Source organism: Ipomoea nil, unplaced genomic scaffold, assembly GCF_001879475.1.
Source record: "Ipomoea nil cultivar Tokyo-kokei standard unplaced genomic scaffold, Asagao_1.1 scaffold1303, whole genome shotgun sequence".
Lineage (NCBI taxonomy): Eukaryota > Viridiplantae > Streptophyta > Magnoliopsida > Solanales > Convolvulaceae > Ipomoea > Ipomoea nil.
Genome location: NW_017617731.1, coordinates 471,180 through 496,255, shown reverse-complemented (window position 1 = coordinate 496,255; position 25,076 = coordinate 471,180). Strand labels below are relative to the sequence as shown.

At 43.6% G+C, this 25,076-nt stretch overlaps 1 protein-coding gene and 1 non-coding gene across 2 annotated transcripts; both read right to left on the bottom strand.

Annotated features, from left to right (window-relative positions):
* Window positions 1–2,088: 2,088 nt before the first annotated feature.
* On the bottom strand, window positions 2,089–5,736 carry LOC109184998. The gene is made up of 5 exons (XM_019334994.1): window positions 5,530–5,736; window positions 4,893–5,241; window positions 4,505–4,712; window positions 2,833–4,408; window positions 2,089–2,610 (listed from the first exon to the last, which is right to left on the bottom strand). Exons 1-5 carry the CDS (start codon window positions 5,734–5,736, stop codon window positions 2,089–2,091), a joined length of 2,862 nt encoding a protein of 953 aa, XP_019190539.1.
* A 9,738-nt stretch (window positions 5,737–15,474) lies between these two features.
* Window positions 15,475–15,546, bottom strand: TRNAQ-CUG. Its single transcript has one exon. It is a non-coding gene; the product is annotated as a tRNA-Gln (tRNA).
* Window positions 15,547–25,076: the final 9,530 nt, after the last annotated feature.

The window sequence follows — 25,076 nt, the reverse complement described above, 5'->3', positions numbered from 1 at the left end:
GTCCTATGGTATAGCGATGCCGTCGAAGGGGAGATCTCACCAAGCTTTGGACTTGATTCCATAGCTATTTGCTTCGGCACGCCTCTGCTGCTACTACAGGCACTGCTCGCCATTGCCATGGACGAGAGACCACAACCACTGCCCCAAAAAGAAAAAAAAGAAACTATGTTTTGTTTCTTTTTTTTTTTCTCTTTTTTTTTTTTTTTTGGTTTGAAGAAACTCTCTCATGCTCCAGGAGTTCGCCGTGCATCATAGAACTATCGCCGGAGGACCCCGATTGCTTAGAGAGGTGAAGTGTCGCTGGTGAACTCGTCAGAGAAGAAGGTTGAGGCCTCGCTGGGTAGAAGAGATCGCTACGGAGGTACCAACGATGTGCCTTCCTTTCTTTTTCCTTTGCTTTAATCTGCTTAGTCCACGACTGAAGTGAAATAAGAGAGGGTCTGCATAGCCTTTCACGCATCCCCAGGCATATTTCTTTCACTTTGCGTGTCAACATAAACATATGTTTTTTATTTGCTCTGCCGTGCTGCCAGCTGCGGATGCGCATAATATACATATATAAAATAGTCCACTTTGTTTGCTTTGTGATGTATGCCCCCGAAGTGCTTAGCTTGTGTTATTGTGTATATATAATACACTTGACCCATGTGGGCCACTGGTTTATAAGTAATATACATATATATGTTTACCTTGCATGCACTATGTAGTGTAGGTACATATATAATATAGTTGTGGCTCACTGATCCATGCATAATTTATATATAATATATTTGATGCATATGTTGTGTGAGTATATATGCACGCACACATATAATTCATATGATACGCATATAATACATATGATATATATACGTGGTATGTGCACACATATAATATATATATATGTATGTTATATGGGTTGCCTTGTGCACATATTGTGACATGAGAGTTTCCTTAAACATTCTTATGGAAATTTTCTTTGAGTCTTAGTCTTTAGACGGCAAACTTTCTAAGCGCGGATTGACTTGACTTTGAGTGGAGAATCAGATTTTTTTTTAATTCGAGCCCCCAAAGACATGGACTCTGCAATCAGCTTATATCATGTGCAATATTCGGACATGCTCTCGATTTTTGGGAGATGGATACTGTTAGGTGAAGCTTCTTGTAACTAGTACCCTTGCTTTAAGAATGCATTTAATTTCATCAAGGTAACAAACTGAGGCCGTACTCAGTATGTATCATGACCTTTTGGAGGCCACCATGAGGCAGTTTTCACTCGTGTCAAAGAAGTTTGAAAGATATGAGGCAATTTCGACTCATGCCAAGGAGTATTGAAAGGATATGAGGCAGTTTCGACTCGTCCCAAGGAGTATCCTGTAGCTTCTTCCCTTTAAAATTTCATGAAGGGTTTGCCCCTATGGCTGTGATTACGACACTTCTATCGCTTCTGAGGCTACTGAGAATTCAGTCTCAAATACCAAGGTAGAAGTCTCTCTACTGAGAATTCAGTCTCAAATACCAAGGTAGAAGTCTCTCTCATCCAAGGGTTGACTCTGTTGACTCCAGAAGATGGGGAGAGCTTGAATGAGGCCAATAGAAGCTTGGAGGCATGTAAAGATGACATGCTTAACTTTAGGCTTTTCATCGACTGATGTTATTTTTCCTTTAGTCGTTTTTTCCTTTTTGGTTGCAAGAATGTTGTTGTTTCTTTCCTCAACTCTTGATAATTGAAAGTTTCTCATTTTTGCGCTTGTTTTTTGTTTTTTATAGCAATCACTCGTACATCTTTGCATTGACATGTTGAATGATTGTCCTTCTACATCACACTTGCAACATGAATTGAATTTGTTTTTGTTATGACTGAACTTAGATGATTTGATTCTAAGCTGCCTACGTACTCCTATCAAGGAGATCAAGTCAAACGTAGTTCCAATGATTTTTTTTATAAAGTAGAGTCGTTCACAGTTTAGACTCATGCGGGCCAGGAGCGTCTATGATTTGGGCCCACCCATAGACAAAGCGAGATGCATTTGCAGTTTAACCACGTGCTGCATTTTTGGTGGATGAGTCGTTCATCATATTTCCACGACTTGTGTTGACACCCCAAGTTTAAGGGTGGTAAAGCTTTAGGAACCTTCCATTAATTGGACCGATCTTCAAACTATCTTCACTAATCAGCTTGTAAGCCCCACCGGTGTAAACTTCTAAAATCACGTATGGACCATCCCACCTTGAAGTGAACTTGTGACCGGTTTTTCTCGTGACGATGATGGGCCTGCGAACAGCTAGGACTTTGTCCCCAATTTGAAAGGAACGGGTCCTTACCCTTTTGTTAAAAGCTCTAGACATACGAGCTTGATAGCACTCCAAGCTTTGTTGTGCTTGCAGACCTTTTTCATCCAAGGCTTCTAACTCAGCCAAGCGTAGCTTAGCATTCTCTTCATCAGTAAGACCCTCCTGTATAGCCAACCTTAAGGAAGGTATTTGGCGCTCTAGAGGCAAGACCGCTTCCACACCATACATCAAAGAATATGGAGTTCTTTGAGTAGGTGTGCGATATGTGGTTCTATACGCCCACAAAGCTTCTTCCATTCTGTCATGCCAGTCCCTTTTCGATTTTGAGACCACTTTCTTCAACAAATTGCATAGGGTTTTGTTAAAAGCTTCAGCAAGCCCATTTGCAGCTACATAGTAAGCTGATGAGTTTCGCTGCTTAAAGTCAAAAAGCTTGCAGATCTTGTCCATCAACTTGTTGTCAAAGGGCTTCCCGTTATCTGTTAAGATATATCGCGGGATACCAAATCGATAGACGATGTGGACACGGAGAAAGTCTGCAACATTTTCTTTCTTCACCTCCTTCAGTGACACGGCTTCAGCCCATTTTGAAAAGTAGTCGGTGGCAGCTAGTATATATGCGTGCCCTGCAGATGACATAGGCGTAATTGGGCCAACCACATCAAGTCCCCAAGCATCAAATGGCCAAGATGCAATTGTTGGGTGTAGAGGTTCTGGTGGCTGATGAATAAAGTTTGCATGATATTGACAAGCTTGGCACCTTCGAGCATAGTCTATGCAATCCTTTACCATTGTAGGCCAATAATATCCCATTCGCTTAATGTGGAAGTGCAACTTGGGACCGGATTGATGTGCACCGCAAACCCCAGAATGAGCTTCTTGCATAGCTTGTAAAGCTTCTTCTTCCCCTAAGCATCGGAGAAAGACTCCCTCGAGTGAACGACGATACAACGTCTCTTTATAGTGGATGAAGCGAGGAGCTCGACGCTTTATATCCACCCTCTTACGTGAATCTTCGGGTAACTTTCCATCAGCGAGGTAGTCAATTAGCGATTGCCTCCAGTCGTCCTGGCCAATATCATACACTGAGGCAGCAGGGAGTTCAACAATTTCATCAACTGAGCCGTCTTCATTGAAGATTGGTGGAACTACCCACTTTTGACATACCCGCACTCGGGCTGCAGGATGAGTAATAGTTGAAGCCAATGCGGCTAAGGCGTCAGCTTGCTTGTTTTCCTTCATCGGTACATGTTCAATTGTGACGTCCCCCAACCATTGCATTAGTATCTTTGCATAGTTGTTATATGGGACTAACTCCGCCTTTTTCACTTCGTATAGACTCAACACTTGGTTTATGATCAACTTTGAATCTTCATAAATGTTAATTCTCAGTTGCTTCATGTCAGCCGCTATTTCGAGCCCAAGTATCAATGCTTGATACTCAGCAACGTTGTTTGAACATTGCTCGGTCAAGGTGAATGAATATGGCAACACCTCGCATTCTGGAGTGACGAAGACGACTCCAGTACCTGCCCCTTCTCTATGCGAAGCTCCATCAAAGTACATCTTCCATGGGGGTAGGACTTCAATGACGAACACATCTTCATCAGGCAAATCGTCAGACAACTCCCATTCAGCAGGTATTGGGTGATCTGCTAGGAAATCGGCCAAGGCTTGCCCCTTGACAGACTTTTGCGACACATATATAATTTCAAACTGTTGAAACAATAAGTACCACCTTGCGAGGCGGTCGGAGAGAACGACCTTCGCCATAACATATTTCACCGGGTTCGCTTTGGAAACAAGCCGGATGGTATGAGCCTCGAAGTAGTGCTTAAGTTTTTGGATGGCGAACACAAGTGCCAAACATAGCTTTTCAATTGGGGAGTACTTTAACTCGTTCGGGGTCATTATTCTACTGAGATAGTAGAGAGCTTTCTCTTTCCCCTTGTCGTTTTCCTGAGCAAGCAGGGCGCCCACAGAACAATCTTGGGCGGAGATATAAAGGATCAGCGGGCGACCGTGAACAGGAGCAGTTAACACGGGCGGCTTCATCAAGTATGACTTGATACTCTCAAATGCGTTCTTGCATGCCTCATCCCATATGAATGGGATGCCCTTTTTCATCAACCGACTAAAAGGTTGACATCTTCCCGCTAGGTTTGATATGAACCTTCGGATGTAAGCCAACTTCCCTTGTAAGCTTTTAAGCTCATGAAGGTTTCTCGACCCAGGCATCTTCATTATGGCATCGATTTTTGCTTGCTCGATCTCGATGCCCCTGTGTCGAACTGTAAACCCGAGAAACTTTCCAGCAGCAACCCCAAAAGCACATTTCAGGGGATTTATTTTGAGTTGAAACTTCCGTAGGCGGTCGAAGACTTGCCTTAAATGCACCAAGTGATTTGTGCGCAATTTCGACTTCACAACCAGGTCGTCTACATAACATTCAACCATTTTGTGCAACATATCATCAAATATTGTCTGCATAGCCTGTTGGTATGTAGCACCTGCATTTTTCAAACCAAAGGGCATTACTTTGTAATAGTAAATGCCTTTCGGCGTTCGGAATGCAGTTAAGTCTTCATCTTCCGGCGCCATGCGGATTTGATTGTAACCAGAGGAGCCATCCATGAATGACAGGATCTCATGTCCAGTTACGGAATCTATCATTAACTCCGTGATAGGAAGCGGGAAGTCATCTTTCGGGCATGCCACATTGAGGTCCCGAAAATCTACGTAGACGCGGATCTGGCCGTTCTTCTTGCGCACGGGCACAATACTGGATATCCAGGTTGGATATTTAACTTCACGAATGAAGTTATCCTCAATAAGCTTATGAACTTCTGTTTCAATCGAGGGAATGAGCTCGGGGCGGAAGCATCGTTGAGCTTGCTTAACCGGGCGACACCCCTTCCTCACTGCTAAGCGGTGCACAGCTACCTTTGGGTCTAACCCTGGCATCTCCTTGTATGTCCATGCAAAGACATCAATATATTCTTTCAGCAATGTGACATAGATTTCCTCATCTTCATCAGATAGGAGTGCGTTAATGAAGATAGGACGAGGATTTCCAGGAGTTCCCAGATCAACTTCTTTTAATTCATCCACTGCGGCTCGTACCCCTTCTTCTAACTCATGGGGTGCCTCTTCTGCATCTTCTCCATCAATCGGAGTCTCATCACACAAAGTGATATGGAACGACGATGCCACCTCTCCCTAAGTGGTTGGTGGTACGTCATCACTTGAACCTACGCTTTCCTCATTCTCTTCTTTATGTACACGAGTGTGTACGATGGTCTTCGGTTGGACTTTCAATACTTCACCGCATGAAACATGAATATATGTTTCTCGTCTCATTCGAGAAGGAATCATGCTTCTAAGCCTTTTGGGAGGTTCCACTTCAGCAGGAACATTGGCACTGTCTTTAACAACTTGGACAGCTCTAAGTTGATCATGCATTGACTTTCTCTTTAGGGCTTTAGGACTTGACCCCAGTCTATCAAAGACTGAGCGTCAAGAGTCCGCCTTACCGATTCGGTCGAAGACTGACTTCTTTTTGTCTTGCCCATTATCATTAGTAGGAGTGAGTTTTGGGTCATACTCGCTTCCCTCCGTGGAGATACAATTACTTGCAGCCCTGTTTATAAGAATTCGCACTGGTTTAGGGGGACATAGCCCAACCCTTTGCGCGTTTGAGGTTCTTGGTGATTTGCTTCGCCTTTACCGCCGGCTTCTGGGATAAGCTTTCCCAACTTCTGTGGCTCGTTGGGGTTATAGCCAGCCTTGGCTAGAAGCTTATAAGCATTAGGGTCGAAACCCTCGGTACGCTTGGCGGGGAATATTTGGCCCACTTTACCACCACCTTTCTCTTCAGATGATTTTGCTGCATGTGCTTTTAGTGTATCAATCTTTGCAAGCGGGAAGATGAGTTTCGTGTTGTGTTGATCTCCATCTACAACTTGTTTTCCCTTTGACTTTGATTGGGAAGGCGGATCGTCATTGCTTTCCTCAATATCTGCAACAATAACTTGCCTTTTAATGTAGAACTTTGCGTCTGCGAAGTAAGACTCAGCCTCTGTGAAAGGGCTTTCATCGGCGACAACCTTTTCAACAACGCCGTTCCTTTCAAACATGAGGCATTGATGCCAAGAAGAGGGTACCACCCCATTTTCATGTATCCACGGCCTTCCAAGTAACAAGTTATAAGATGTCCTTGCATTTATGACATGGCAGAGGACACATGAACTTAGGCTTCCAATTCTTAAGTCAAGTCTGATGATGCCGATTGCTCTTTGCCCTCCCTGGTTGAAGCCTTGTATCATTAGACAACTTTGGGCAAGCTCATCTGTAGATATACCAAGGTCCTTCACAGCTTGGAGGGATAGGATGTTGACAGCTGAGCCTTGATAAACCATAATTCTTTTGAGTTTTTGCCCACGGGTGTAGCCTTCAACAAACAATGGCCGATTGTGTGGCGTGCCTCCAAGTAACAAGTCTTCATCCTTGAAGGTAATTTCCGTGGAGTAGGAAGTAGCCTTATGCATTAGCACTTCCTCATCCTCGATGTGTTTAGGAGACGAACATTCACCTCCATCTTCTGGCTTGTCGTTTGTATTTAGGCAGGAGCTAGAAGTGCCTGCCCCTTGAAGATCAAATCCCTTTGGCATATATTGAGCCAAAGGAACTGGTGCACGTGGCTATTTGACATGCCCCTTCATCTTTGATTTGCGGGCATGAGTATTTTTTGAGGTTTTCTCAAGCCAACTTTTCACTATGTGCTTTTGATGCTTCACAGGCTCAACTTTCTTCTTTCTATGAGTGACAATCACCCATTTTCCTTCGGATGTGTTATCATTCCGCCGTGGTTCTGAACTTTGACCGACAGCGTGCTTAACAATGAAGGGGAGTGGACGCTTCCGTTGTTTCCCATCTTCCTCTTCAGTACACAGCGGAGCGAACCGTCCGAGTGTAATTGAGATTTGATTCGAGCTCGCGTTAGCATCTGCGAGCTCAATTTTTCCATCCCTGGCCAGTGCCATAACTTTGTCTTTGAAGATAAAGCATTTCTCAATTGGGTGACCGAGAAGACGGTGGTACTTGCAGTAATATGGGTCATCCACCCTTGTAGCTTCATCGGGACGTTTCATTTCAGGCAACTCAATGAGCCTAAGTTTGAGTAGCTCATCAAACATGGGAGATACATCGGAATCCATGAAAGGATAAGTCTTATCCTGCCTTTCTTCAATTGTCGGCCTTCTACCACCCCTTGACGGGCCAGAAAATGATCTTGACCTAGGCCTTTCAGTTGCCTTAGTGAAGACTGTCATAGGAGTAGCCTTCACATTCATCACTTCTTTCTTTTCCTGCTTTGGAAAAGGTTTGTTCCACTTTTTAACTTCTTGTTTTCCAGGTGCATTGGAGGAGCTAGGCAAGTTCAATATGTTGAGCCCTCCGCTGGCTTTGATGCTCAATTCCATGTCGTGAGCACGACTGGATAACTCCTCAAAGGACTTTGGCTTAATCCCTTGTAAGATATAGGAGAGTTCAAAGTGCATTCCTTGGATGCACATCTCAATTGCAGAACTTTGGGATATTCTTTCTTTGCAATTCAGGCATAGTTCCCTCCTCCTTTCGATGTAGGTACCGGCGCGTTCACCTTTCCATTGGTGAGTAGTGGTGAGTTCCAAGAAGCTAACCGTTCTCCTCGTGCTATAGAAACGAGTTAAGAACTCACGTTCCATATCATGCCAGCTATCAATGCAGCCGGGTGCGAGGTCAGTGTACCAATCAAACGCAGTTCCCTTTAATGAACGGACAAACTGCTTTACCAACAGATCACCATAAGTCCCGGCATCATTGCATGTCTCCACAAAGTGGGCAATGTGCTGTCGAGAGTTTCCCTTGCCATCGAATTGCTGGAAATTAGGAGGTTGATAGCCGTATGACATTTTCAACTCCTCAAGTCTTTGTGTATAGGGTTTAGCATATGAATATGAGGGCTGGCCGTCATCCAACTTGCCTTTGATAGCCCCCATTATGTAGTCTTTCAACTGATCCACCGGTATCATACCTTCAGTGACTGGTATAGATTTCTCAACTGCCGGTAAGTGTGAAGCAGTTTCTCCTACCACATGGCTAACATGAGGTGGTGGTGATTGCTGACCAACCTCTTCGTGCCCTTCAGGTTGCTTTCCTGGAGCACGACTTCCTTGTCCCTCCATGATGCTTCCTACCCTATTATCGAGGGTGTTAAGCCGTTTCTCTTGATTTTGGAGAGCGACAGACATTCCTTCCAAAGACTTAGCAATTCTAGCTAATTGCTCCTCCACAGACTCTGTGTTTGTCGCCATGGCCGGCATGACGTTGTAGACATGCGACCACTCAGGTGCAGCCTTCCATAATAGATGTGGCGGAGTTACGGGGGAAGTGCTCCCGCTACTAGCGTTCCCTTGCATAGAAGTTTGACTACCACCATCGGTAGCTCCCTTGGGAGAGGGTGGACTTCGAGCAAAAGCAATTGCCTTTGAGGCAGCAGGGGTCTTGTCGAGCCTTCGAACCACACGTCGTGCCATGGACTGAGGTTCAGGCACTTGGACCCCCAAATCCTTTGCGGGGTTCCTTGTCAGCGGACCTTGCGTTTTCTGGGTAGTGCCAGAGCTAGCTACAGGCGTAGACTTGGACTTGGTAGCTTGGGTATAGGTCCTCCTGAACATGGGATTGTTCGATGTCATTTGATGCGCAGGTAGAGGTATAGTAGTAGAGAGATGAGAGGCAGAGTTGTCCCACTGGGCGTGCCAAAATATATAAACGCGAAAAACTTGAATTGTATATATTCAAAATTCAAAGTATCGGTTACAAGTAGTATGTATCAATCAAGAAGGGGTACAATCTCTGTATATGAGAAGTCCTCTGATCAATGTTGCAAAAATCGCGCCTAGGCGCCATTGCGCCGCCGCGAAGAACGGCCTCCGCGGCCTCCTCCGTGGCCGGCCGCCTAGCCGACCGGTTCGGCGGTTCGGCGGATTTTGTTTTTTTTTTTTTTGTTTTTGTTTTTTTTTTTTAATGTCGGAAAAGTTTCGGAAGGCATAACTTTTGACTCGGTTGTCCGTTTTGGACAATTTTTTTTTCAGATCGCGTATTTTTTTGAGATCTATCCACCGCAAACCGCCAAAGGCGGTTTGGTCCACTAATTTCTCAAAAAATGCTTCTTTAGCTCTTAATTTTAGTTTTTTATGTATTTAGATGGGTTAAACAATCTTTTGAACACTTTTACAACCACTTTCATAAATAGTTTCTAAGAAATAACTATGGAAACCTTATATTTTATTACTAAATTTTAAAAATTTTAAATTTTAAATTTTATTTTTAATTAAAAATAAATAAAAATAAATAAAAATAAAAAATAAAAAATCGGCGACTAGGCGCAGATTAATCGGCGACTAGGCGCTGATTAATCGGCGCCTAGGCGCCCCCTTAGCGCCTAGGGGGCGCCTAGCGTGTTTTGCAACATTGCCTCTGATTCTCTACTAGAAGTATGCCTATTAGAATTGTGCCGAATTCGGAATATGCCGAATTGGAAGTGTGCCGAGCTCAGGGTATGCTGAACTTGAAGTATGCCGAGTTCGGGAGTATGGCCGAACTGGAAGTATGCCGAGTTCCTTGTTGGAAGTGTGCTGAGTTCAGAGTATGCTGAACTGGAAGTATGCCGAATTCGGGAGTATGGCCGAACTAGAAGTATGCCGAGTTCCTTGTTGAAAGTGTGCTGAGTCCAGAGTATGCTGAACTGGAAGTATGCCGAGTTCGGGAGTATGCCGAACTGGAAGTATGCCGAATTCGGGAGTGTGCCGAATTGGAGTAGTTCCTTGCTAAAGGGCCTCCGGAGTTAATAGCTTGTTCCTCAGTGAAGGGCTAATATGCAGCTTGATCTTCAAAGAAGGGCTTTCGGTGTTCAAGTGGCGTGTTCCTTAGCGTAATATACGCAGTATATATAACTGCGGGCGTGTTTCAGACGATATCCCGGCGAGATTTCGGCAAAGCTTCGATATGCAGATTTCCAGAGCTTCAATTCTTGAAAATGAAACCACTATTTATAGTGGTGAGGGTGAGAGAAAATCTCCAACCAACTCTTAATTCCTTATTTAATTTAATTTCTTTAATTAAATTAAGGAACGTATCAGGACACCATTGCGTCGAGGTTTATGATTTCATTAAATTTTCAAATTATTCAAATATTCCAATTTCTTCAAAATTATATAATCCACATATAATTTTAGTGGGCCAAGACCAAGTCAAACCTGCTAATTAGGCAATCCAATTCGTCCAAGCAGCCTGGTCCAACTGAATTAAATATTCCACCAACTTGGACCGAACAATTCAATATTCAATTACATTTAATTAAGTAATTAAACTAATTAATTATTTAATGGGCCATTTAATTAACCCAATTAAATAAATATTGGTCCAATTAACCTAATTAAAGTAATTAATTTAATGATCAATTATCCACCACGGTCCAACAATATTATTTAAATTTCCAATGCATACAAGCCCCTACTCGATTTGAGACGTGGCGATATGGCTTATCATGGAGGGATGTGGTTAAATGGTTAATGTCCACTTACTTATCACCAATTGGTTTTAAGTAGTATCATTACAAGAAAAATCCTGACACGTTCTCTCCTGGACATGTGATTCTTATTTGATTTGTCTCCTAGAGGATCACATTCAGGTGAGAACGGTGCGCCTAGAAGAGAAATAAGAAATACTTACAGGTGTCCACGTGTCCAATTCAACGAATCATATGTAATTTTAAAAAACGATGCGCGGTGATATTTTTATAAATAACTCGAACTTTGGTGCAAATAATATGTATTACAAGTGCAAGTAGCTGGTGGAAGTTTGCAAGTAAAAAGTGCAATTATTTTCATCTACAAGTGCAAGTAATTTACCTTGTTAACATTCGTGCACATAATGATAAAGTCTTTCACATAGGTGCACTTAATGATAACGTTAGGTGCACTTAATGATAACGTTAGGTGCAACTAATGATAATGTTAGGTGCACTTAATATTGATGCTTAGTGTACATTTTACTTGCACTTAGGTGCACTATATGGAACTGTTAATTGCACTTTTAACATAACTTACTTGCATTTCGATGTTCAATTATTTATGAAAATGTCACTCCATTTTTTTAAAATCAGTGTTTCTCATCCGATTTTAAAATAAGGACACATAGATGGATGTTATGCATTCTGATTTCTCTCCTGGGCGCTGGTTCGCATTAGAGCGTGCCCCTAGGCCATGCGGGCTGGGTGGCGGGTCGTGCGAGATATTTTTATGTATTATATTTGGACAAAAAAATTTAATTACATTTTTATTTTTGTCATAGAGTACAATAACTTGAAGTTCATATGTATTTGAACTCAATTACCTCAATTATAGAGATTTTATAGATCTTCTAGACTTCTATATATCTTCATCTTTCAGAGGTCTTTTGAGATTATGTTTCTTAGCTTACCTATCTAAATAGAAATGTCTATCATTATAGCGAAATTTAAATATTAAAAAATCTCTCTCCTTATGTCTTATCTATCTATTATTGTCTTTGTCTTTGCAGTTTACTCTATTATATTTATATTACATCTCGAAACAGAAACAATGAAAGTCCAAATTAAACTATTAAGTACATGACCCTTATTTTTAATGGAACGGCAATGAGTCTCAAAGTAATTAAATTATGATAGTGTTGAATTTACTTAATAAGATATTTGTGAGTACATACATGTTTAAATTTATAAGATAATTTTTTTTTTTGGGGGGGGGAGCAATGCTTAATACATTAAATCATCTCGCAAATAATCTACAATGATAGAAGGACGATTTAACCTCTACTCCCCGCAACCTGACGCATAAACGGTTTCCCTTGCCATAGTATGGGCGGCGCGATTCGCAAATCGCCTAACTAAAAGAAAACTTGCACCATTTATAGTAGATACTATTTCTGTAATATCAACAAAAATGCTACCCAAAGCCGGAAAAAAGGGGTCTAATTTTATGGCAAAGAAAACCAGCCGCGAGTCGATCTCGATATCCACTTCGTTAACGCCAAGCACATTGATCCAACTAAGCGCTTAACGGACTCCTATAGCTTCCGCTTCCTCGACTGTGTAGGTGCCACCTTGGTTCACCGCTTTGGCGGCATCAAAGGCACCCTCCTCGTCCCTCAAAACCCAACCGAAACCCATGATGCCTCTATCGTGATTGAACGCTGCATCGAAGTTAAGTTTGAGCCTCCCCGCTCCGGCCTTTTCCAATCTTCATGTTGGCTCTCATTTGATCTCACCATTCTTGTCTCCGTGTTGGCCGCACTGCAGTTTGACAGAAAGCTGAGAGATGAATTGAAGACTCTGTTAGTGTCGAACAACTTCCCATTCCATACAGAGTCATTTCTGCTATTCCACAACCCCAAGCACATAACCACCAACTTGCAGGGCCGGTTTTTAGTTTTGTGTGGTCCCGTTCTTAAAATAAACAAGACCCTATCAAAAGCCAGAATTAAACCTTTGACCTTCCAAAGGAAACACAATTATCACATGTTTCTACCATTCCTCTATGTAATTTGTTAAGATTAATTGTACTTTTTATGTCTTTTAATATCTTAACTAGCTAAGTAAAAATTAAATATTGGGCACTCTAAAATTTGGGGCCCTGTGCTGTTGGGCTGCTTGCACAGCCCAAAATCCGGCCCTGCCAACTTGTTTCACCTCATGGCAGCCTATGAAGAGATGATATGCAGTCCCTGTGACCCTGTCTACCAATATTCATTCATGGTGGTTTCAATTTCCTTGCATAGACCAATTGGGAGAAGAAACACCATCATGGCATACGAAGGCATCGCCTAGATAACGCTTTTTAGGAGGATTTCTCTTCCTGCTCTCGAGAGAAATCTGGAGTTCCAGCTGCGGATTCTTGTAAGCACTTTATCTTTTAAAAATCCCAGGATCTCCTTCTTTCTTCTGCCAACCAGCGAGGGTAACCCTACCCTTTTGTTTGGTCCTGGACATTCGCGCTAAAACACACCATCGATTTTTTGAAGTTTATTTTCTGCCCCGAGGCTGCTGAGTAATACACATCAAGGATCCTTTTCATGTTTGTGCATTCTGTGGTGTTTGCTGGCTGGAATAAGAAGCAGTAGTCTGCAAATAGCAAATGAAATATTGAGGGAGCACCTCGTGAGACACGAACTCCATGCAACATGACCCTACCCGAGCAAGATGACCTAGCTAGCTAGGACCAATGGCACATGAACTACCTTCACAAATGTTGATTGATTAAATGTCACATGTGTTGGTTATCGCCAGGAATCTCTTCAATTAGTTTCTGAGTTTTTACCCATTTTGGTCCCTTGACTTTTAAAAATTACCCCAATTTGATCCTCCGTTAGCTTTTTCGTCAACTGAGCGTTAAGTGGAGGGTATTTCAGTCAATTCACAATAAAATTGTGGTCTTCATCGCCGTTTAGTCCGATCATCTTCTTCATCGCAATACCCGTCTTAGATGCTCTCGCATTCAACCCACCAATCCCACCTCAAAACAAACATATCTCCAACTTTCCGTCGTGAATACTCTTGCTGCTGTGTTGAACACTCTTGCCGCTGTGAACCAGAGGCCAAAGACAGTGAAGGAAATCAGACGGAGAAACCAACGCGAGGCAGCGGAGAAACCAAAGCGAGGCAACGGAGAAACCAAATTTCGGCCAGAAACCACCGCTGCCGCCGAGTCTGACCAATCAGACGGAGAAACCAACGTGAACAGCAGCGGCCCTCTGGCTTCTTTCCGGCGAGGCAGCGAGCGGGGATGACGGTGGTTGACCCAAGCGGATGTTTTGGGAAATAGCTACTGCAGCAATCACCACCACCAAGTCCCTCTCTCTCCGGCAAAGTGCATGCAATCATCAACTTCTGAACATTGTCACAGCCCAAGGACGGACCCGCGATCAAATCTGTGAAAACCAAGGTGTTTACAATAAGAACCTGGGAGCTGAGCTGCAACACCAAGCTACTACCCCCATTCTTGCCCTTCAGATTCAGCCTCACGTCGAAGATTCCCTAATTACCCCCCTGCATTGGAGCTAGTGTCTCGTCGAGATAATCTGTGGGCCAGACCCGACCCGAAGAGAGGATCTAGTCGGAGCTCGAGGAGGACGCTGTCGAAGGAGTAAACGTTGCCATTGGCGGTGTAGCGGAAGCTCTGGTAATACTCCGGCGGGACTTATCTCGGCATGCCGGTGAGGGTGCTGACGCTGAGATGGGTGTCGAGTGCGCTGATCAGTCTGGCCATGCCGAAATCGGAGACTCGGGGACCCGAGGGTCGAGTTCTTGGTCTAAGAGGACATTGTTGGATTTCATGTCGTGGTGGAGAAAATAGAGCCCCTTCGCGACTCCATCTGACGTTTTCATTGTTACACTTCTCGATCCTGCGTTGGGGGATGACGTGGCAACAAAGAGTGGCGGTGCAATCGGAAGTCGTGTTAACAAAGACAGGACACACAGGTATATTAGGCGTGGAGCATATGAATGGACCAAAATATCCCTAAATTTAACGGTTGGTTAATGGAAAAAGTAACGAAGGACTAAATTGGGGTAATTTTCAAAAGTCAAGGGACCACATTAGGTGCAATTAATAGTCGGAATGCAAAATTGAGAATAAGCTATAGTCAAGGGACCAAAATGGGTAAAAACTCATTAGTTTCTCAACTAAGGTTCCCTTCTATAGTAACAAATCAAAATTATTAGTCAAACAATATATAAGGAAAAAAAAATAAAATCCTACACAGGTTGGCAAATTATGGTCTACAATCCACACAGTGCTATGTGGACTATAACAAAATGTACATTTTTAATATATTAAAAGTACATTATTTGTGTACTTAATGTATATTTAATATTTAAATACTATACTTTTTTTGAATATAATGTAAATTTTTAATATACTAAAACACATTATTTGTATATTATATGTCCACACAATAATGATTCACTTTCTCCAAATATATTGCCCCATTTTCCCATTTCTTTTCGGAAACCAGATGTCTTTATTATGTTCAATTGAAGGTATAAATATATTCAGTTCTATTTATTTGTTTGTGCGCTAATGAATTATTTGATCAGATGTAAACGAACAAAAAGTTGAAATTAGGTCCCACCAAAATTTGAACTCGGGTTACTGGATTCAGAGCCCAATGTCCTAACCACTAGACCATGGGACCTTCGTGGTACCGAAATAAATCTTAATATATAAATACGCTTGTACATACCCTTCGCAATCTTGCCTTTCAAACCAAATATAATCCAAATAGTTCAATATTTCACATGTTGAAAGAATTGAAAATACTATTTATTTGCATTTTTTTTCAACTTTTGCAAACATTGTGTACTTTTTTATTTTAATAATAATAATATTATCATTATATTTTTAAAGTAAGTTGAAATTTTAGGAATGCAAAAAATAGTAGTGAATTGCAAATATGTTGTTATGACAGTAGAATTTGCTTGTGAAATTAAAAGAGAATTGCAAAGATAAAGATAGCTTTATATCCCTATGTTAGTAATAGAGGGAGTGAAAGCTTAATTTTTCATATTTTAAACCTAGTCAATAAGAAGGTGTTTTTGTAGGCAGAAAGTTTAAATTTTCCTAGCATTTTAAAGGCTCCATAAAATTTTGAATTGAATACCACCAAAATTTTAAAATTCATAAAAGTCTATGGAAGTTAGGATCGAATACATTTACATATTTATAGACAAAATATTTTTTAAAAAAATAAATAATCAACAATCATATAAATATGAGCATTCATCGCGTTGTATGCCATCTCGGATAGTGACTGCGATTTTTCTCCGTCACCTAAAAGAAAATAAGTGTTTCATTAGCAAGAGACCCCTTGCCCACAACAACATATTAATCTTCGCATTTACTATGGGAGTGTTTGGTAAATAGTTTCTGGTTTGGGTTAGTGAGTTTGACTAGTTGATATAGCATTAGCTGATTGTAAAAAGATGTTTGGTAAATTAACTGTTAGCTAATAACGGATTACATGCAAAATGTCTTTTTCAAAAAGCTTCTTTAAGGACATTATATATTAGATCACAACATTTATAGTAATCATTATGCTACAATTTCCACAATAATTATATCACATGTTCATAAATATGATAAAATTTCATGAATTTAATGCACCATTATGGGATTTCATTCTTTTTTTAATATGCCTAACTATACGAGGCACATTTAAGCCCGTATCATATTCAAACTAATCTCTATTTACATAGGACATGCCCAATTAAGGGAAAAAGTCCTGATCATATTGATTTTTCAATACGAGATGTGATTTTGAACTCTCGACCTTTCTTAAGAGATGAGAGTACACAACCAGTCACGTCAACCATGCTAGTTAATCCTTCTTTAATGTACAGAATTCACTATTCTCCAAAATATTGTTTGTTGGAAAAAGATCAACCTAAATATACTAAACGATTGGACTAAACCAAATAAAATCAATTCACTATTCTCCAGAATTTTTGTTTGTTGGAAAAAGATCAACCTAAATATACTAAACAATTGGACTAAACCAAATAAAAACAATTCACTTTTCTCCAAAATGTTGTTTGTTGGAAAAAGGTCAACCTAAATATACTAAACGATTGGACTAAACCAAATAAAAACAATTCACTATTCTCCAAAATATTGTTTGTTGGCAGTAACACTATCGTCTACTTGGTATTATACATGTACGCATATAAAGAGAAAGACTCACCTTTCTTTTGCAAGTTATTCCTCCATCTTCTGCAATGATTTTCTAGAATTGGTTCTAAGTCTCTCAGTAGGATTTTCTAGAACACCTTGAAACTTTTTGAACTCAGTGACATGAATGGTTACCGGTGTTGGGCCCTCGGATCCTATTTTGTTGCAAAAACCAAAATATTGTAATCACAATACTGGAAATTATGAAATTTCCGACCACCTGAAAGTGATCTTAAATCAAGTCGAAAGCCTTGTTCCGACCACTATCCGAAAAAATCTTTATTGCTATTTCCGACCACCTTTTTGTATCAACTTGATTTAAGATCATTTTCAGGTGGTCGGAAATTCCATAATTTTCAGTAGTGTCAATACCTGCTCAGGAATACAACCATTCAATCAATAAATCCTAACCTAGGAATCAGGATACAGGCAGGTCTACAAATACCCAGAAGTGCTGAAATGTATATAAAAATCTCAAATAATGAATTCAACAACACCAATTAAAGGTCAGATTTCCTACCATCATAGATAGATATTAGTATATATTTTCACAAGTTAATATTCAATTTAGTCTTTGATCATAGTGGTTTTTCTCGATTTAGTCCTAAACGATTTTTTGTGCTTAATAAGGTCATTGGGTTTCATGGTTTTACTCAGATAAATTGAGTCATCTGTTAAGATAGCTTGGTAATTTCACATCTATTAATACCCAATTTAGTCTTCAACTATAGTAATTTTTTCAAATTACACTACTGGAAATTATGAAATTTCCGACCACCTGAAAGTGATCTTAAATCAAGTCGAAAGTCTTGTTCCGACCACTTTTAGTATCCGGAAAAACCTTTGTTGCTATTTCCGACCACTTTTTGGTATGAACTTGATTTAAGATCACTTTCAGGTGGTCGGAAATTTCATAATTTACAGTAGTGTTAGTCTTCGACTATAGTGGTTTTACCCAATTTAGTCTTCAACTCTCTGATTTTTTCTGGATGGGATAAAACCAACTTAATTAAGCACAAAAAGTCGTTTAGGACTAAATTCGGACAAACCACGAAGACTAAATTAAATATTAACTCATATCTTCACTAAAACACTAGGTAACTTTAGCTCACAAATACTTTAGGGATTTAATAACTAAATACACATGCCTCCAATCCTCCATATATACTAATGTAGGATTAATTGAAACAAGAATATTGACCTCATGAACACTAGCTGACAGATTATAACCAAAAGAATTACATTTAGAAATGAAAGCCACTAAGTTAAGATACGAAAAAAATAAATAAATTCTGGCAATTCTTTCGAGTGAACGATCAATCATCAATGCAACATGAACACTAAAAGCCTCTGATAAGATCATCGAATGTACATATTTAAGGATTACCCAGAATGAAAAATTGAATTTTCTTTAAAGATTTTCGAGAACAATACCTTAGTTTCTGCAAATGTCTTCCCTTTTTTCCTGTGCCACCTAGATTGCAGTCTTGGGCAGCAAGAGATGAGCAAAGTTGGTAAGCTGTTGCGTTCTTTATTCGGCAGCCGAAACTAAATACTCGATAATGCCCATGTATTTTCTCAAGTATTATCATTCAGTCTCTCGTCTCCTAGTGGAGATACCCGATCAAGGGTAGTAATTAAAACAATTTCACAAAAGTACCCAAAAAATATTTAAGAAAAGCCGGAGAAGGATGAGAAGACAAACAAGAAATTAATGATGGTTGGCATGAGGGAAGAGGAAAGAATACTTGATGTGGTAAAATATCAAATTTTTTAAAGAGATTCATTTATATCCATCTAGATATGACCACAGTTCAGTTCAAACTTACAACCGAACCGAGACCGGAACCAATCGTACGGTTCCGGTTCTGGTTCCTAAACGGAACTCATAGGTTCCAGTCAAGGTTTACGAAATTCTAAAACCCAAACCGCATCGGTTCGAAATCTGACGATTCCGGTTCAAGAACCTTAAAAATAATAATAATAAATAAATAAATAAATAAATAAATAAATAAAAAGAGGCCAAGTGGCCGGTGCCACTACCAGTAGACTGGCCTTTGCTCCAGAGATTCAATTCCTTCATAAGGATGCGCAGCAAAATTAAAACAAAGCATTAAAAAAAGAATTTTTTTAAAAAAGCACAGTTAGAACCGGTGGTTCTAACCGGAACTGTCGGTTCATGAACCACAAGGAACCTTGATATAAGGTTTTAGTTCCGGTTTGTGATTTGTTGGAACTGTGAACTGAAGCGTAGTCACGGCTATTTATATCTAACCCAATCCAATAAATATGGGTGATAGAGAACAGAGCTTTCGGTAAACTACTCGTGTTCGTGTTGGATAAACGTTCGTGATACTGCTAATTATACGTAAGCAATATAAAATAAACCCGAGACCAATTAAAGCAAGTAAAAGACTTTATTGATCACGGTAAAAGCCCTAAGTACAATCTACTTGGTTGCTCTGAGTGCCAACTGACTGCGGTCGGGATTCTCTAGTAACAACCTATCGATCGTCCAAAAGTCCTCTACACTGTAGCTACTGTGGGTATTTATAGCTGCTGCGCCGAAGACACAAATCCGGTCGTTCGGTATGCTCTCCACGTAGCCACCACGTGTCATCCTCCCGGGTGCCCTATCTGTCGCCACAGAGAACCGCCACGTGTCCTTTATCAGCTCCCTCGCCAAAGGGCTACCGCTCGGTGGTCGACACTACCGCTCGGGCAATTCCCGGTCGCTTCCCGACTGGGTTCTTCATAAAAAGCCCGACCTGCTACCTGCAAAGACAAAAAGACAGACAAAGGCACCTCGGTCGTGGTAGAGCTATGGCGGTCGGGATATTCCCTACCAAAAGCCCCCCAGCCCGGGCCTTTTTGACCATCCGGGAAAAAACGGGACGGGATGAAGAAGCCCAAACGTCGGCCATCAAACCGACCGGCCAGCTGTCATTCCTTCCCTCGCCACGTGTCGGCCACTGCCGGCCTCGGCGACCGCAACGGTCACCTCGGAATCAGTGCGGGTCGTGTCACGCAAGTGGACTCGTTATCCCGCCTAAATGCTCTCCTATAAATAGGCCCTTGAGGCCTTAATTTGAACTTTCCTCAATCCACTGAAGCAATCGGTACCCTCAGAGAGTCCCGAGCAGCAATTCAGCGAACCAATCGAGCAAACCAAACTTCAAGTTTTCTTCCAAGTATCATCGACCGGTAAGCTCTTAATCCCTTATCATTTCTTCGTTCTTAACTTTGCGTAGGAGTAGGGTAGAACTAACTTCGAACTAACTTCCCGAACCCTGTACTAACCCCAACCGACCTTTAGGTAGAACCACATGTCGGACTCGGATAGCCAAAACGTCTCGGTCGCAGACTACGACCACGGTTTCGAGCAGATTAGCGACGAGGAGATAGAGATCATGTCCTATTCTCCTGAGATCGTTCAACGACCGGGGAAGGCTCCCGAGCGAGCCCCCGAGCAGCAAGAATCCTCGAGCACAAGCGACTCTTCAGGATCGGGGTCGAGCAGTTCGGGAAACTCAGGCCGCGAGAGTGAGGTCATTAGAGAAACGCCCACCCGGGTGATAGGGGATCACCCGGAAACCGTTCCTCAAGGAGACGATCTGCCGGGCAGAAGAGAACCGGTCGAGGAGGAGATGACCGAACCGGAGACCGGTAAGGATGACGGGTTCGAATATCTGAATAGCGAAAGCGTCGCCCAACAGATGAGCGAGCTGACCCATGGGGAGGCTGCGCGGATCGCGGAAAGACTAAGCGGTCGAGTAGAGTTCGACACAAGTCGGCGGCTCGGGAATGTTATCAACCGTCACCGGGGCAAGTGGATCGAGATGCACTATGACTCCCTACTAGCCCCGGTCGTCTTCCCATTCACCGCCATCTTGACCGCTTTCCTGGGCTACTACCAGGTCATGCCAGCCCAAATCTGCCCGAACTCGCATCGCATCATAGCGTGCTTTCCGCAGATTTGTGCTCGGCATAAGGTACCCTGCACGATGGAGCTCTTCAACTACATCTATCAGGTGAAGGTCCTCTCGGGCAACTACGGAGGTGGGTTCTTGATGGTGCAATCCCGAGAGGGAAGGTGCTCGATTGCAGGCCTGCCCGGGAACAACAAAGGGTGGAAAAGGAGGATCTTCTCGGTCAAGTACGACCCATGGATCCTCCCGATCGACAGAGTCTGGAGCACCCGTTTCAGGAAACAAGTCACGCCGGTCGAGACCCCGGCTCTTCGGGAGGCTGCCGTCCGGATCTCGAGCGAGATCCATGAATACAAGATCTTCCAGTCGGCAGAAAGCCTTGAAGCCGCCCGGTTGCCAGATCCGGTATATGATCTGAAAGAGAAGTACAAGCCCGTGCCGATGGGCGTGGTGGTAGCAGGTCCTCTTGCTCGGGGTAAACGGAAGAAGACAGGTTTAACCTTAACTAACTTTCCCGCTCGTAACTCCCCGAGCAACGAATCTACTCCCGAGCTAACATAGTTGTTTCTTTTGCAGATATGGCGCCGAAACGCTTCAACAGCGGAGCTCCAAAATCTCCTCCCCGAACGAAAATAACTTTGGGGAAAAAGAAGACCACCGCTGGGTCTTCGGGAGGAGACTCCATCCCGGTTGCCCGGCCCTTGTGCCCCATCCCGATCATCACCGACAAGGGCGGGGTCCTGGATGCCTCGGACACATTGGTCACCCGAGTGACCGGTAAGCCAAAGGGGCAGGCGACGGAGAGAGCGGTCGAGGAGGCGGCCGGGAGAAAGAGGCCAAGAACAGAGAAGAGCCCGAGCCCAGCGGTCGGGTCTGCCATGGCTGATGCCTCCATACTATCTCGGATCGGCAATCTGACGTCGGTCGAGATAGACCTGACCAAGCTGAGCCCGACCCAATTGGCAGAACGGCTCGGTCGTGAGCTGGCCGAGGTAAGAATTCTTCCTTCTTTCACTTTTGTATTAAGGACCCTCAATCGAGCTAACGCGCTATACTTTGCAGGCATCTCGGATCGGGGCGGCCCTCCATGGCCAAGCGCTACTGGCCACTGAGGCCATAAGGCTTAAGAAGGTCGCCGACCGGCGATTTAAGGAGCTGGAGGAGATGTCCGGCGAGCTGAAGAAGGCTCGGACCGACCGGAGCGCCTTATCGAAGGCGTTGCAAAAGGAGAAGGAGGCTCGGGAAGAAGCGGCCAAGAAAAGCACAGACCCGACCGCTGCGATCGAGCACTTCTTTCGGGAGGTCGAGCCCGGAATGGCTTTCATTCGGCAGATGCGAAAGAACGCCGTTGCGGACGAGCTCTTCTGGTCCTTCGGTCATTGGGCGTACAACAGCGGCCAAAGGGATATGAGGGAGAGGACGGAGGCCAACATGAGGGAGGCACTCGAGGGCGAAGACCTCGAGCTGGTCTTGACCACCCTCCCGACTGAGGTCCCCGACCCCGGGTTGGACCCCTACGATCCCGAGATCGAGATCGTCGGCCCGAGTGGTACTGCTGTTGAGAAGCCGGTCGACCTTGCCGATACCGAAGCCGCGAAGAAATGAAGCCTGCCGGTTTTAATTTCTCCTTTTTTGTAAACACTTAGTCTGGAGCCCGGTTCCGAGTTGTACCGGGCACGTTTTGATTAATAACAAACTCTTTTGTGTCTAAGTTGTGCCTTTCGTTTTTTACTTTACGTTTTATCTTTAACGCGCGTATACCGATCGTGAGTGCTCGACCTCACGGCCATTTAGCCCGGTCGTGCACTACTCTATTCACTCAATGTCCGACCTTGTGGCCTTATGGCCTAGTCGTGCACCCCAGATTTCGACATCACATTGGTCTACCCGACCGGGTTTACCCGATCCTCAGACCTTGTCGAAACTTTGAGAGTAGGATACGGTAGGCCTCCACGTTCGGGATATCCCCGAACGACAGACCTATGTCAACGTCATATTGGCCAACCCGATCAGGTTTACCCGATCTCTAGGCCTTGACGAAATTTTGAAAATGGGTAAGCCCCCACGGTCGAGTTTTTCCCGAGCGATGGGCCTACAGATACTTCCTTATCCCAGCCCCCACACTATTGTGCTCTCGAGGCACGAGTGAGTGCGATAGTGGAAAGAAGTTGATTAGATCGGGGGATTATGCTGTATGCCCCTGGCTTCCCCGATCAAATGGCGTGACCCGAATGTCCGCCGAAGAGGAGCGTATTTGACCGGTCGATAAACTCGCTTCGGTCGATGTAACTTGATCTACATGCACCAAAAGGTATAAAAAATAACCCAATCGGGCCGCCGTATGCAAACGGTCGAGCAATCACCGATCGTATATACATTAAACATTCCCACTCGCAGGCGGTTTAGAAATATTTACAACAATAAATTTAATTACAAATGACGACCGGGACCAACTCGCAGGTCGAGCCCCCACTTCGTCCAAAGATTACAAAAAATAGGCTAATGCCTAAACATAACGAGGTGCTCGGAATTCCAAGTCCCCTCGATTATCCGACCGGTTGTCGTCTCCAGTCGGTATGTACCCGGCCATATGATAGCGCTGATGATGTACGGCCCTTCCCAGTTTTGAGCTAGCTTTCCACCTTCCAAAGGTTGACTGGCCTCCCTTCGTCGTAGAACGTAATCTCCCACCTGGAAATAACGAGGTTTGACCCGAACATCCTTCGAACTCTTGACTCGTTTCTGGTACTCAGCCATACGCCGAGCGGCTAGCTCTCTTTTTTCCTCGACCCCGTCGAGATCCACGACCATCGCATGTTCGTTCTCCTCCGCATTGTAGGTTCTTTCTTGATCAGTCGGAATCCAAGCCTCGATCGGGAGTCGGGCCTCTGCTCCGTAAACCAGGGCGAAAGGGGTCTCCAAAGTAGCTTCCCTCGGGGTCGTCCGATAAGTCCACAACACATATGGCAACTCATCGGCCCAACTACGACCAGCCGAGTGTAGCTTCTTTTTTAGACCTTCCAAAATCGTCCGGTTAACGTTTTCCACCTGTCCGTTTCCCTGCGGGTAAGCCATCGACGACCGGACGTGGGTCGTCCCGATCGTGGCCAAGAAGTTTTGAAAATATTGGCTCACAAATTGGCGGCCGTTGTCGCTGATGAGATGCACGGGCACACCAAAGCGGGAAATCACATTGCGCCAAAGGAATCGAGCACACTGCTGAGAAGTGATCGTGGCTAAGGGTTCGGCTTCTATCCACTTGGAAAAGTAATCAATGGCGACAATCACAAACTTTCTCCGACCGGAGAGCTGAGGGAAGGGGCCCAAGATGTCTATCCCCCACCTAGCGAAGGGAATTGCAGTCGTAACCGGCTGATAGAAAGTTGCCGGTCGTCCAGGCATCCGGGCAAACAGTTGGCACGTCTCACATTCCCGAGCTAACTTCTCACAGTCTAGCTGGAGGGACGGCCAATAGTACCCGATCAGCATGATACGACGGGCTAACGATCGACCTCCTTGATGTGAAGAACAAATTCCCGAATGCAATTCCTTCATGACCAGATCAGCCTCAAATGCGGTCAAGCAACGCATAAGAGGTCCTCCGTACGATCGCCTGTAGAGACTACCGTCCAAGACTTGGAACCTTGGGGCTCTAAGCTTGGCCTTTCGAGCACGCTGTGGGTCGTCTGGGAGTCGACCGTGCTCGAGGTACTCCTTTAGATCGGTGATCCAGTTGTCTTCCACCGGTTGGATCGGATTGACCGGTAGACGATGGATGCTATGTCTCAGGATCACCAAAATTCGTGCTATTTTCGACATATGTTCCGGGGCGTCTTGAGCCAACTTAGACAAGATGTCCGCGTCGGCATTATCCAATCGGGGTATATGCCGGACGGTATACCCCCGGAACTGAGCAAGCTTCTCCATGGCCAGGTCTCGGTATAACTGCAGACGCTCTTCATTAACTTCATAATCTCCGAAAACCTGCCCAACCACGAGCGCAGAATCTGTTTGAGCTCGGATGTATTCAGCCCCCAAGTCTCGAGCACATTGTAAGCCATTAACAAAG

Bases quoted from the DNA above. Each gene is read 5' to 3' on its own strand.
- LOC109184998 (XM_019334994.1), bottom strand. From the start codon at position 5,736: ATGCATGATCAACTTAGAGCTGTCCAAGTTGTTAAAGACAGTGCCAAT. The intron at 4,409-4,504 runs GTCGAGAAACCT...TCAACCTTTTAG, and splicing joins GCCATAATGAAGATGCCTGG to TCGGTTGATGAAAAAGGGCA. The intron at 2,611-2,832 runs GTGAAGAAAGAA...AATTTGTTGAAG, and splicing joins AAGCCGTGTCACTGAAGGAG to AAAGTGGTCTCAAAATCGAA.